General features: G+C 38.1%; 1 protein-coding gene across 3 annotated transcripts in view; it reads left to right on the top strand.

Annotated features, from left to right (window-relative positions):
* The window catches only part of VWF (von Willebrand factor), a 127,747-nt gene that overhangs the window by 109,091 nt on the left and 3,814 nt on the right, over positions 1 to 14,842 (top strand). For 2 of the 3 annotated variants that reach the window (XM_064701787.1, XM_064701786.1), the window contains exons 47-50: positions 4,523 to 4,633; positions 7,502 to 7,600; positions 8,989 to 9,117; positions 10,699 to 10,738. In XM_064701787.1, the coding sequence (XP_064557857.1) occupies positions 4,523 to 4,633; positions 7,502 to 7,600; positions 8,989 to 9,117; positions 10,699 to 10,738 (379 nt within the window). The remainder of the gene's footprint in view (positions 1 to 4,522; positions 4,634 to 7,501; positions 7,601 to 8,988; positions 9,118 to 10,698; positions 10,739 to 14,842) is intronic. The other variant, XM_064701788.1, reaches the window with a different exon arrangement.

Genomic DNA, 14,842 nt, shown 5'->3' with positions numbered 1-14,842 from the left:
ACACTTTTCAGAATAGTCACACACAGAATACAGGGCAACTTTTTTTTCCAGATAGAATCTCTGCAAGGAAGACCTTGGAGTAAAAGCAGTGCCAGGGAGCTCAGCATGTCTATGTCCAGCTCCTGATTCTGCCAGGGTCTTCCTATATGACAATGAGCATCTCTGCAAAATGGGGGCAGCAAAGTTTCCTTATCTTGAAGGATGCTTGAAAAGAGTGCTTAAAAACTGTGGTAATCTGCATTTTGTAATGGTTTGCAGACTACCAAACACACAGGAAACTCTCTACAAGGGTTAATCTCCCTAGTGATCCTTGCCCACTTTGGGGAAGCAAAACCTTCCCATATTCTGCTTAGAGGATAAGGCATATTAAAGCAAGGAAGGAGACTTCCTCCACCTGTGTGGAAGGAGAGGTATCCCTCCTTGGCTATTAGCAAGAACAGGAAAGCTGAACTTCCTCCCTGTTTGACCTCTTTTCCCTTTCAAGATCCCTGCTGATAAGCCCTGTGAGGAAATTTTTTCTCAACTGTGTATTTAATGGATAGATTAAGACATGTTTAACCCAGCCCGTGGTAGTGTGAATGATGTTAAGCATCTGATCTCATTTATGCCGAATTTATCTTTGGAAAGCTGTGTCAATTGTCCATTGTTTCCCTAAATCCATATTCTGGCAGCACCTCTGGTGTCAAAGAGCTCTAAATATTCTCACCATCCCCCAGGGAAACAGGTTCTCTTTAGTCATTTAACCTAACTTTAACCTACTCACTCCTGCTTTGTCAACATGTGCCTTCCTTTGTCATTTATTTAAAAGTAAATGTACTCAACATTTATATTTATATTTTAGTGGTGTGGTAGAGAGAACCTTTCTCTATCTATTTCTTGTGGTTTGGATTTTTTTAATATAGTCCAAAGGCATAAGTTTATAAGTTTTTTAGAGCTAAAGCCATGTCATCAAACATCCATCATTCTGTGTAGAGATGACTTCCCTGTAGAATTAAATCAAAGGAAAAATTCTTGTTTTTCTTGTCAGAAAAGAAAAGCTTTCTTGTCAGAACACTGGTTTTAAAAATAATAAATTCTGGAATAATCTACTTTCTCTTGGATCCCTCTACTTCTTTCCTCTTTTGTATGCTCTCGGAACTAATTGGCATCCTACAAAGACAATATTAATATGGAATGTCAAGCAGGACAGCTCTTGCCACTTTCTCTTATACAGGATTATATATTCCATATGTATCTAATTTCTGTATTGCAAACCAAAGCTGTTTCCAGTTGTGTGCTGTTCTGCCATGATCAACTAATTTTTTTTTTCTCCTCCAACAAAATGTTCACATGATCTGTCAAGTAAAGTACTTTTTCTTTCTTCAAGCATTTGAAAATATTTACAAATAATTTAAAATGAAACATAAGGAAAATTTGAAACAAAATGTCACATTGAAAGCAAAATAAGAAGTGTCTGTGTTTGAAAACTTCAAAATAAAATGTCTCAGCTTCTGCAATATTGAAAAAACAATCCTAAAATTTCTTAAACTAACTTCATTTAATGACTTACTATAAGTTAATTAGCTGCCTGTCTGAAATATTTTGAGCACCTGGTGTCACGATAGCTTTGTTTTGTGCTGTTCTCTGCTTCAGTGACTGGTTCCAGAGTCCTGGTCAGGCAGGAAGATGTGGTGTCCACAGAAGTTTCTACTTCCTGGATTTCAAACCTTTTATGTTGGGTCCTTTAAGAATAGGCTTCAAGTTTCATTTTATATTAAGGAAAAACTTTCATTCATCAACTCCTTCCCTGAATAGTTCCAAGTTTTGAGATTTTACTGCATTTCTGGTAATTGACTGTGTCCTTAATTCCTTTATGTTTTTATCACGTATTTGGTTATCAATATGATATTCCAGTAATTTGCTGTATTGCATCTACTCTGCTGTTATTAACAATGCCATGGGTTTTAACTGCAAGTTTCCAAGCAGGTGGCTGTATTTACCAAAAGGATTATCTGTATCTCTCATCTGTTTTCTCAGGCTTTTACTGAGTGGCATTTTTGAAGGTGATCTGAGCAGATTTGAGTTTTATGCAGGTTATGATGGTGGCGCTCGGTTATTTTGGTGTTGACATTTAGTTCCAAGGTAGCCAAGAAAGCACAAGATAGGTGTGTTATATAAAGGGAAAAATCTGTATCAATCCATTATTTTGTTCAGTTCTGTCATGCTAAGCAAATTTGGGATCAGGGCTAGATCTTCCCTCAAAAGCTCAAGGCACTTGTGTGTGAAGATTTAATTTCAACTCGTGTCTAGTAAATCCCTATGTTCTTGCCTCTCAGAGTGATTATCATGTGAGTTCAGCTTTATCTATTTTGTGTTTAATTGGAATGTTAGAACTATTAGAAGAATCCATGAGGATATCAGTGACATCAGTTGTGGCTTTGTAGACCTTTTCTTTATGATGTTAAAGCCTAGAGCCACTGAGCTATTCTTTGATAAAGAATGTCATGTGGTCTGCACTAGAACTGTCACTCTGGTGTCTGACTGCTTTCCAGTGTTGAGATCAAACAAGAAATAAGAATTTTCATAAGATATTTGCTCTCCATCTGTTATGGTGCAACCGCAACCAGCAGCCACTCACTCCCTCCCCACCAGCAGGATCGAGGAGAGAATGGGAAGGGTAAAAGTGAGAAAACTTCTGGGTTGGAATAAAGAGGGTGAAAGTAAAAGCTGTGCAAGCCAAGCAAATAAAGGAATTAATTCACTACTTGCCATGGTTGGGCAGGTGTTCAGCCTTCCCAGACAAGCAGAATGGTGCTCCTTCTTTTCCCCATTGTATATTCTGATCATGATGCCATAAGGTCTGGTATATCCCTTTGGTCAGCTGGGATCATCTCTCCTGGCTGTGTCTCCTCCCAACCTCTGAGGCAACCCCAGTCTCCTCTGCAGCCTGGTAGCAGGAAAAGCAGAAAAGGCTTTGGCTCTGTGCAATCCCTGCTCAGCAGTAACAACGTCTCTGTATTATCAACCCTATGTGCAGCACAAATCCAAACCACAGCCCCATTCCAGCCACTGGGAAGGAAATTGTACCCCAGGCAAAATCATCACGCCCTCCCTCTCCAGGAGCAAAATTTTGAGTGTATCCCCATACATGCCCCTGTTGAAGTTTTTTAACCCTCCAGATTAATGATAGTCACTACAAAAGGTTGAACTTGGAAAGCTGAGGAATCCCATGTTCAGGTCTCAAGCTAAGCTGTTAAAAGACAGGAATCTCCCCGTTGGTATTTCCTCTTTCATAATGTTTTATGTAGAGGATCTTTTTTCTAGACCTCAGGAGAGAGTCGTTGTTGTTACTGGTTATAGAGACCTGAGCACCTCTGTTGTCCTGGGGCACAGAATCAGAATGTAGTTAAAATTCTGTGCTCAGAACATTTGTATGTCACAATATTGGGTCTAAACTACCTATAAATGCATTGCTTTTACACTGTTACTCTGGCCAGCTTCTTGTTTTTTGCTCCACTTGTTTCCTGAGCATTTAACAATTCAAAATGGAATCTGAGGATATGCACAGTACCAAGTGAAATAAATGGTGGCATTCCACTAATATCTGAAGCACAATTCAAACCTTTCATAATCTAGCAAAATTGTCTATTTACCTTATTTATTTTCCTTCTTTATTAGTTTTTAGAAGTTTGTGCAAATCTTGAGTAGGCTACTTCCACTTTGTCCTTTCAACCTTTGTGGTTTGTTATTTTGAGGTTGAAATGAAGGGCTTTGCACCTGGGAGGAAGAAAGATGTTGTCTTAGGATTCCTTTCAGTGTAGGGTAACCAATTACTGACTCCAAATACTTTTGTTTCTTAATGGTTTGGCATCTTTGCTCTGCATTTTAAATGCCACTTTTGCTTCCTTTGAAAATATGATGGGATCCAGGAAACAAGGTGCTGGGCAAGAGCTCAGGGCATTTGAATTGTGTTCAGCCTGATTTGCTTGTAACTATGGACAGAGTAGAGTTCTTCAGTCACTAATTTTGCTTTTTAAAATTTTGTCTTTTCTTAATTTTAAGCTTTTAGTCCTTTAGACATTCCATGCAGAATTGTTACAAAAACAATATCATTTCTGCCCATAATCTGTGGGTTATGATGGCTCTAGAATGAAAACTGGTTGCCAAATAAATTCATTGCACTCAAAAAACTCCTGGCAACCATGTAGTCAGAGTAAAAAAAAATCTTCCTCATAACTTCCAAGAATCCCTTTCTTGCTTGCTAGATATTTAAGCAACAAAGAAATGCCAATGACATTTCTCAGATTAAGGACTTCTAAAGGGCTTCCTTGAAAAATAGCCTCATGCCATGCTGCTTGTTCGGGAATTAGAGATGAAAATGAAAAATATCAAGGTCTCTGGAAACTCTGCGGCATGGGTTTCTTGTTTCTCTAGCAAAGAATTACAGTGCAAGATTTAATGAAAGAGATTTAACCTGAAATCACTGGTTTATCTGGATTTTGCCGGTGAGATGGTCACTGACAAACTGATTCTGATGTTTCAGCACGGGAGGCGCCTGATGGTGGATCAGTGCACAACGTGTGAGTGCTTCCAGTCAGCACCTCAGAAATACACCCTGAGGTGCACCAAACTCAACTGCCAGGCCTGCCCATTGGTGAGTGGGAGCAGCCTGAGGGGATCTGGTAGGAATGTGTCTGATGAGAGTTATGTTCTTCACTATACACACCACTTTATGTCCGGTACAGCTCTGGGGCCTTTGGCCTTTCTTCAGGTTCTTCTGAGAAGTCTTGCTCTGTGTTTTTTCCATGAAGTAGATGATATGCATCAAATCTGATCTAAATCCTCAGGGTAGATGGTACTCAGCTCCACAGGCACATTTTATTGTTTATTTTAGATTACTTACTCTTAGGGCAATATAAGGTTTGGCAAATCATTTGCAAGAGGAACTGCTGAGTCCTCTTTCCTACAGTGTTACCTGTCCCTGCAGGGACCTGCAGCTCAGCCAGATCTCCACGCTTCAGGCCTTTCCTATGACAATTTTCCAATTTGTCTAAAAGCTGGGCTCAGTAGCATTTGTTTGATTCCCAGCCCTTGCCTTTGGTGATTTGAAGGGATTGTCCCCATCAGTTCCCACTAGTTTTTGAAGTCTTTGCTGCTGCTTTGGTGCCCTCACCTACAAGGAATGACTTTGGGTGAGAAAGCCAGAGAGATATATCTTTCATTTTTGCTCTACTGACCAACAGTGTCACAGGATTGCCTGATTAGTTTTGCTCAGTTCTGTAGTTTTTTCTCTTAGCACCAATACCTTGAGTAGAAGGAGACCAAAGTGAGATGCAGAGGCTGGTTTGATCACCCTATGTCCAAAGAGCAGAGACCAGAAGCTAAGTTTCACAGAAAAAAACCCCCAAAACTTAGATGTCTCTTCCTCTTCTTCATCCTTTCCCTGGACAGTGGATGGAGCACAATGGCCCCAACCAAACCCAGTGCGTGTGCCAAGTGGTGGCCCTGGCACCCAAAATCCACATCTCTAACATGATCATGTGGGATTTCTGGCTTATGTCCAGGAGGGGCATACACTGATAGGGTCCTTGGAACAGAGAGGGGCAGAGCTTTTGATGAGTCCAATCTCCCATCCTGAAGTAGAACTGGAAAGGACTGGAAATGTAGTTAAGTTTCTGTAGAGAGTAATCTCTAACAATAAAAAAATAGAGCAAGACTGCAGACTCAAATTATTTCCTGCAACTCTTTTTCTTGAAGAATTGTCAACAGCGTCCCAGCTGGCTTGTTATGAGTAGAAAAATGATGATGTGACTTCCAAATGATGTCCAGGGACAGGTCTGTGCTTAGGGCAAACCAAGGCCAGCCAGTTTCATGTGGAGAATGCAGCTCAGATAGTTCATAAGTGTTCCACTTGTCCATTAGGCCATCAAACTGGCTTTGATCCCTTTTATTTGGTGATATGGATGTAGCCTCTGACAAAAAGGACAATCTGGAATACCTTTTGTGGTTCTAGACCCTAATATTACCCCTTCTGTAAGGTTTGATTATAGACATAGGCTTCTGAAGGGAAAACAAATGGCCAAGCTCAGTGCTGAGCATCTTTCTCAAAATATAACCTAGCAGATCCATGAAAAAAAATCCGAACAGATACACCAGATTGAATTTGTCGCCAGAGACATGTGTGCATGTGTATGTTCTCACACAAAGATACATGAGCATCCATTCTCGCTGCTTAATGCAAGGAGACAGCTGTAGAAATTATGTTAGAGGAATCAATATAATACATGATATTAAAAAAAAAAAAAAATTTGGGGGGAAACATTCCTCTCCTGCTTCTTTCACCACCCACACATTACCCAACCAGCCCTTTTCCCCATATAACACAAAAGTACAGACTAGGCAGAAAACCCTGAAGAAAGAGCCATTTTCAGTTGGGCTTATTAAGGACAGTGAACTTGTGTTTGGGAGCTATGCAGCTACCCAAGGGAAGTTGCAGGTCTAGGAGTATATATCCCTTCCTAGCCATTGTAATGAATTTGAGGAGCTTGAGGAGAAAAAAAATCAAATAAGATAAAGAATGTCTTCATCTCCCTAAAGACCAGTGGGATTCACACAATTCACAGAATCTTTCCTGTCTCAAAGCCTTTGACTTCATGGTATACCTAGATTAAAAGCAATTCCTTGCTAATGGATAAAATTTGAGAGTACAAATGGGTTAAGAGTACCAATTCTCTCAGGAACACCTGCTTTCTCCTGGATGCTGAAGTTGTGTAAGGAAAAGCACTGGCAATTGAAGTGCAGCCAGCTCCAGCATATTCTGCTCAGGAGGGTCATTTTTTGGGTAATTTTATGACCTGCTTTAGGTGCTTATATTTTTGCTAGTAGGGAAAGTTCACCTAAGTAACAATGAACTATGTTTTCCCCCAATGATTTAATAATAACTCTCCCTCCCCAAATTCTCTTCTATAAAAACATATGGATAACATGCATGCCTTCACTGAACCAGGAAGTGTTTATTTTCTTAAAAATGTTCATCTCATCATAAGCAGCTCTTGGTTATTTGGAGCAGCTGGGGACATTACTATGGGACACTTCATGTGTTAGCTCAGTTGCTTTCTGTTTGGTTTGATTTTTTTCCTTATCATTATTCACTCTATACCTTTCTGCCTCTCCACTTAGGGATGCTCATTCTCCCATGCTCTTTTTCCTGCCACTGATTTTCCCTTCAATGCTGTTTGTGGGGCTCCATTATTCCCCTTTTCTTTCTTGCTCTCCTTTTCCCTTATTCTGCCTTTCCCTGCCTAATGCTTACTGGATACTTTGCCCCTTTCTCTCCAGTTTCAGCACTTCCAACTGCTTTTCCATGTTGCACTGTATAGAATCCATTGGTTTTACTTAGAAGCATTTTGCTGGCTGTCATTTTGTCCACTGAATCTTATTTTTTTTAAAAATCTTCTTAAAATAAATACAGGATGCATGCTTAAAACAAAATAAATCCAGAAAAATGTCCTTCACCTTCTAGAACTACAGAAGGCAGGAAATCCCTGGCTCTTGCTGTGGAAAATGTGTGCCAACTTCATGTAGCATCAGGCTGAGAGATGGAAGGGTTCAAAATCTTCAGGTAAGTTTTAAGCATTCTTTATTTTATTTATAACTGAATGTAAATGTATCATCAAATGTAAATCAAATGTATAATCATGTTTTTGATTAGGTAACATGGTATTGTGTTTTTTGTATCTCAGAATAATTGATCAAGGAAGTTAAGTTGTTTGTAAATAAAAAATGTGTGACTTCATACCCCAGTGCAAAATCCTAGAGAGACATTCTAGTTACAGGAATGTTATCACAGAACTTTAACTGGAATATGACCTCAAACAGAGGAAATGAAAACCCTCATTTAAGACGTGAAATAGTTAAATTAAGAATGTGAATTTTGAGAAACTTCTCCAGCATAGAATGATAGAATGGATTGGTTTGGAAGGGACCTCAAAGATAATCTTCTCTCAATTCCCTACCATGGGCAGGGACACCTTCCAGTAGAGCAGGTTGCCCAGAGCCACATCCAACCTGGCAGTGCAGGATATGTTCTTAAACAGGAGTGGATATTTTTCTGGTTAAACCCCATTCTCTGTCACCAGAGACAGCATCTAAAATATTCTTTTATTCAATTTGTATGAAAAATCTTAGATGGGGAGAGTATGGGAAGAGCCATGAAGCTGGGGAAGGGTCTGGAGCACAAGGAGCAGCTGAGAGGGCTTAGCCTGGAGAAAAGGAGGCTCAGGGGGCCCTTCTGGCTCTGCACAACTCCCTGACAGGAGGGGACAGCTGGGGGGGATCAGGCTCCACTCTCAGGGAACAAGGGACAGGACAAGAGGAAACAACCTCAAGTTGCACCAGGGGAGGTTTAGATTGATTTTTTTTTTTTTTTCCCACTGGAAGGATTGTCCAGCTTTGGCACAAGCTGCCCAGGGCAGTTGTTGCATCACCAGCCCTGGAGGGATTTTTAAAATGTGTGGACGTGGATCTTAGAGATGTGGTTTTCTGGTGGACTTGGTTGGCAGTGGGAGGTTAATGGCTGGACTTGCTCTTAAGGGTTTATTTCAAACTAAATGATTTGGTGGGGGGATGGGGGTGTGGTTGTATATATGTTTTCTAAAGAAGTTCCCAACTCTTCCAGAAGGTAAATAATTGTATCTATATCTCTTTGAAAGACAGATCATAGGCCAGACCTCCAGATCTCTCACTTAAGAAGGTTTTTTCCTAAGTTAATGGAAATTTCTTCCCTGTTAAGAGCTGAAAAAGTCAGGTTTTCACAGTCTGGGCAGAGCTGTGATCAATATGGCCATGGAATTAAACAGAATAAAATGACTGCGGATAAGCAAAGATTTCTATGTTTTATAAGTGTCACCACCATGGTACTTTAATTGAGACGTCAGCAAAGTAATATCCTGAAAACTTCCTGTCCCCTGTTGTTTCTGTGTAAAGCTAACAGCCCTTCAATATTTCCAGGCAAACTCATCCCTTCAGGATGGCTGTGACAGTCACTCCTGCAGAGTAAATGAGAGAGGGGAATTTATCTGGGAAAGGAGAATCACTGGCTGTCCTCCATTTGATGCCAGAAGATGCTTGGCTGAAGGAGTAAGTAGTGAAACAGGTTGTGTTCCCAGGTTTCCTAATGGACTCTGCCATGTTTCTGGTACCTTCTGTGTGCTGGGCTGGGAAACCCCAACCCTCTCCAACACCTTGGCTAAACTGAATTTGAGCTTTGAAATTCAGAAAGATGTAGGTTTTCTCTTTTTGAAACTATAAGCTGGTTGTTTTTTTTTTTTGTGGGACTGTGCTGACTGCTGACCCTAATTCTGTTATGAATATGAAGCTGAATATTTGAAGTATCAGACATTTGCAAGTGGTTCTTCTAACAATGTCCTCAGTTTGGGATCCAGAGCAAAACTGTGTGGACAATGACACAAACTGAGAAATATGCATATGAAATACTATGGTATTTTTTCTCTGCCATTATATGATGTTAGGGAAAGGAATTTTCACACTGTTGCAGAAAGATCTAACTTCCACAACTGCAGTTGTTTAGCAGGATAAAAAGCCCTGCAAAAAGTACTCGTCCATCTTTCTTGTGATTTGAGGTTAATTAGACACTGAGGAGCAGAGTGAGGTGTGAGTGTAGCCCATGGGGCCCTGTTTTTGCTTATCTGTCAGGTTTTACACATCTTACAGGTGTTTATATCCATCTGCTCCAATTTTCTTGGGCATGGCAGGAAGCAGGGAACCTTTAGTAAAGCTGGTGGCCAAACCAGTCTGCTCATACACATGAAGCAAATGGAGAATTTACGTATAATGTGGGAAAAATAAAACTTCTACAGGGCATCTCTCACTCGTGTAATTGTAATACATGGTTTTGTTGTATAAACAAAGATTTAGAAAAGAATGCTGCGTTACATTACGGGCTTTGGGTTATTATCATATTCAAGTGATGTTAATGGAAAATCAGTGAAAAGCAGTTTACTTTTTAAACAGAACTTCTCAAACTGCATTTATTCTTCTCCTATCCCCCACAAACAGAACTATTTCAGCTATAAAATTAGTGGTTTTCATCTTGTTGCAGATCAAAATTTTAGGGTTTTTAATTAAAAAAGCCTCCAAACTTTTGCATGTAAGCTCAAGGGTTGAGTGCAACAATGGCATCACCCTGCAGTGTAAATATTTCTCCATTTTGCCTTTTACTATAGTTTTTCAATAATTTGCACTATACATATATTTGTGAGAATTTATTCTGGATGATAGCAATGAAACAAAACATAAAGTTTTATGGCTTTTAAAATTTACTTGACAGATGTGATATTTCTTAAACAGAATGAAAGCTGAATGCTACTGGTTTTATCCTCCTGGTTTTCAGGAATTTACTTGTATTTAATGTCTTTATTTTAGAAAGCTCCTAATAGCAGGTGAGAGCAATATTTTCAGGTGTTGAACTTGCTAATAAGTCAATTACTTCCAGTTAGCTACCAGCAAAGTTCAAAATCTTAAAGTTGATAAAGAGAAGATTATTAATGTAGATTTATGATTTTGTATAATATAGAAATTCAGTTTGGTTTTCTTTTTTTTTTTGCCTAGTATCCTGCTTTATACATCTTCTTCCAGCAGATCAGAAGTGTATCACTTATGCCAACATCTGAGTTTTCTTTTTTTTTTTTATAATTTTAGGGCAGAATAGCAAAAATTGGCAACACTTGCTGTGACACATGTAAGTAAATAATCCAGAAATCTTGTATGGAAAAGACAGAGTGTGTAAGTACCTACATTTTCCATAATATGCAGGGTAATGAACCAGAGCTTAGCAATGTGGTTATAATAAACCATCAAAGAAGCCCACCCTCTAACATGCTGCTGTCTGTCATGTTTTGTCATCTAGAACACGCATTTTGACAGTATTCTCAAGTGCTTAGAATGAAATAGATACTCTCCACATTTTATGCAGATGTTAATTATGAATGTTTTATTTTATTGTTCATCTGTTGATAACAGGAATAGTGCTGCACAGACAGCCTGTCAAGTCACATAACCTGATACTGCTGAATATGTGAGGAAAACACTTCATGAATAAAAGATCAACTTTAAAAAAATTAATCAAAAAAGCCCAACCCTGGTGGCAGTAATGTTTTTGATAACATTAACCAAAAATAGTAGGGAAAATGCATTCCTATGGAACAGCCTGACTGGTTCTTAAATTTGTCAGTTTAGGGGTCAATCCTGCAACTCTTAATTTCTCGCATCTTTGGGTGGATAATCCAAATGTCAGTCAGGCTGTGAGAGTAGGAAGGGTATGCTTACATAAGGAAGGATTGCAGGGTTGAGTTCTCATTTCTAAAATGAATCACTGATGCATTTGTGAGCAGATAACCTCTCAGTTTTCTCCTCTATAAGTAAAAACTAATACTGTGGCTTATATAAAATTGAAAAATATTACAAAGGATTGAAATTCTCTTTTAAGGTCAGAATATCAAGATCTTATCTTTGTTACGTCTTTTAATTTTCTTTTTTTTGCTATGCATGTGCTCATAAATAAATGATGGCCAGCATAGCAGCCCATCACCACAGTGGCACAGGAGCTGCTGCAATAATACCCCTGATGAAGGATGGTAACTCCTAGAGAGTTTGCAGCCTTTGCCTGTCTGGATAATCACTGAGCTCTGGCTTGAGAGATAAAAGTCAGAAGGCTCTTGAGAGACTGTCATCAAATGGATCAAAGAGGTAATTTGGTTAAAGGAGCTTCAATCTACCAGGCTACAAGTAAGGAATACTCAAAATTATTTATTAACAAAACCAGATTTTGAGATTTAAAAGACAGGGTGGTGGGTAGATAGTGTCAATCACTGTAATTGAGGAGAAACTAGTTCCAAATGAGCAGAGATCAATGCATAGATTTATTTAATGGAATCTTTTAAAAGCAATACCTCCCTGCAGCTGCAAAGGCAAGCTGATCTAAGTGATGTGCTGCCTGCCTAAAACCTCCCATATTGAATGGACCTTCAGATCCTTATTCCCAATGATGTTTTGCCTGGATGTAGCTCAGTTCTCAGTTTCTCCTGGACATAGATTACATTATTTACCAGTGTCTTGAGAGAGTCTGTCTTTCAGATGTCTCTGTGCCATAAAGAATTGGGCAAAGAACTCATTCCCTCAAGTCCAAGCTGATGCCTTTGGCTTAGCAGAATCCAACAAGTCCTTGGGCAAAGGAGCTGGTTGAGGAGTCAGTTTCCCTTCCTATGTTATGCCTTCACAACTGGACTTTTTTAGTGTGTCTGAGGGCATTGTTCCAGCTTTTAGTTTGTGGAACAAGTGAACAGCTCCTATTTTCTCCTGAGATTTTTGTGGTATTAGTCACAGGACTTGATAATTGGCAAAGGCTAATTCCTTATTTTCCCCCTTAACCAAGAAGTTCCATCTCTTTTCTCTGTTGATCTCAATCTCACCTGTCTTGTTAAGATACAAGCACTAGCTTTGCAGAGGAGGCACAGTCAACAGAAAAAGTAAATAACAGAGGTAAAGTAACTAGAAAACAAGTTGATAAGTCAGGATCAAAAACGGAACAGATCTGTGTTGAGGCTGATGACTTTTTTTTTTTGTGCTTTTCAAGTGTGTGAGCACAACTTGTCCAACTTTCAGGTGGACAATTTTTATAAAGGAGTGATGAAATCATTAAAAGAGAAAGGGCAGTTCAGCCCTGGAACCAGATATGAGCTGTATTTTTTTTTTTTAATGAAATTTAAGGTTTTAGCAAGGCACAGAGTCAATTTGGTACCAACATGCTGATGGAAAGTTGTGCTTGCTGGTAGGAAGATGGATACCTTTCTCTTCCCTTTGTGTGTGTGTACTTAGTTGTGCAGTTGCCCTGCTGAATTCCTTAAACTTTCTGAACTGTTCTGGGGTAGTACTGAAAAATCAGTCCAATATTCTGTTAAACACAGAAATTTTGTTTGTTAGTTAGAAATGGGTATGAGTAGGTGTCTGTCTTCACAGCGACATAAAACTACAGTAACACTACACAGAGCTGCTGTTGTCTATGCACAAAATACCCACTGAAAAAAGCATTGGCTCCTTCACAAGTCTTTAGATGCAGACCAAAACATGCAAGAGTTCAGAAGAAAATGCTCTGGCTTAGTTTATATTGAGCATGTTAATGATGAGATTCTCTTTGAAAGGGGGGGAACAGAGTCCCTGTTGGTTACTGGAGTTAACAGGAGAATTGTCTAAGACCGGGGGGAGAGGCTGGTGTTTGATGGCCAAGGTGACTTTAGAACAAATCAGTCAATTGAAAATAAACATGAGGGAAACCCTTCTCTGTCGCCGAGAATGAAGGCTTTTGTCGGGGTCGAGCCATTTGTTGGTGAGGGGAGACTCAGACACTCAATATGAGTGATAAGCAAATTCTGTTTATTGAAGAGAGCATCAGACACTTATACAGCGAGTAATAAGCTTATGAATATTCTGTAAGCTAAGCAATCTATTGGTTAAACTATGCCATGAACTCTTCTTCATTCCTTGGGGTTACATCTCTCTTTTCTCATGTCTCTTTCACTGTTTGTTATTATACTACAGCTAAGCCTCAAGGACATGTTAACAATACAGGTGCAGGACTTGGAATTAGCCACAGCTTTGTAATTTTCCTTTCTCTAGCAGCTAAATTCCCAACATCTCCCCTGTTTTTATTTTTTAAAAAAAAGAAAAGTTCTATGGGCTAAGTGTGTCTCACTCTTTGCAACACAAGAATAGGCAATTCTAACAACTAAACAATATTTTCAGCTAATAAGGCTTTTCTCTTACAAGGGATCTAAGCTAGGGAAACAAACCAAAAAGGCTATGACTATTTATAGGATATGCTATACAACAGATACAAAAAAGAATTCTATGTGCTATAAAGCTTAAACAAATCTCAGGTGTGCTAATATAATTCATAAAAATAAGCTAAAGGAAGTTTGCTGTCTATTCTCAAACAGCAGATATATTTTAAACAAAAACAACTCTATTCACAAATACTTCTGATTGTCTCTTTTAGCTAGTTTCCCTAATGTTCACAACAACAACTTGCACACAGGTCATAAAATAAATGCCTATCATAAAAGTATAAATCTATCTAACATCACTTAAACTAAATAGCATTTAGACTTAAAAAACTTAAACTCTTAAATATTTTAACTTAACAGAACTTAAACTCAATCACTTAATAATATTCAAAATTAAGATACTTAAAACTTTTTAACTTAACAAAACTTAACTGACTTTAAATTCTATATAACTTAATATAATTTTAATCTTAACAGAAAACTTTTGGTCAACAAAAGTTTGTTTGACGGCAATCATGATAGAAAGCAAGTGATATCTTAAAATGAATATCAAATGCTGTATGTTTTTGTTAATCACATGCTTTTAAAAACTATGCTTTTATTAACTAAAATTTGAAATTATTAATTATTTCAATTTTTTTATTTCATATTTTATTATTATTTTATTTTATTATTATTATTCATTTTATTATTTATCATTATTTTATTTTATTATTTATTTCATATTTTATTATTATTATATTAATATTATTAATTTTATTATTTATTTAATATTTTATTATTTTATTTATATTATTATTATGCCTTCTAAAGTGGCTTTGGAGTAGGAAACACCACTTTAAAAAAACAAACATTTCTTTTGGATTCAGAGAAAGGAAACAATTCTTATTTAAAAATAATTATATAGCAATTTTATAAAATGCCTCTTTGAGGAAATACATCAACAGATGTTTTCTTTGTGTAAAATAGACATTTTTCAGCTTAAATCTTTGAAACACATATAC

This window comes from Zonotrichia leucophrys, chromosome 1A (genome assembly GCF_028769735.1).
Source record: "Zonotrichia leucophrys gambelii isolate GWCS_2022_RI chromosome 1A, RI_Zleu_2.0, whole genome shotgun sequence".
NCBI classification, from domain to species: domain Eukaryota; kingdom Metazoa; phylum Chordata; class Aves; order Passeriformes; family Passerellidae; genus Zonotrichia; species Zonotrichia leucophrys.
Note: the sequence above shows the minus strand (reverse complement) of the source record. Positions and strands in the feature narration are given on the sequence as shown.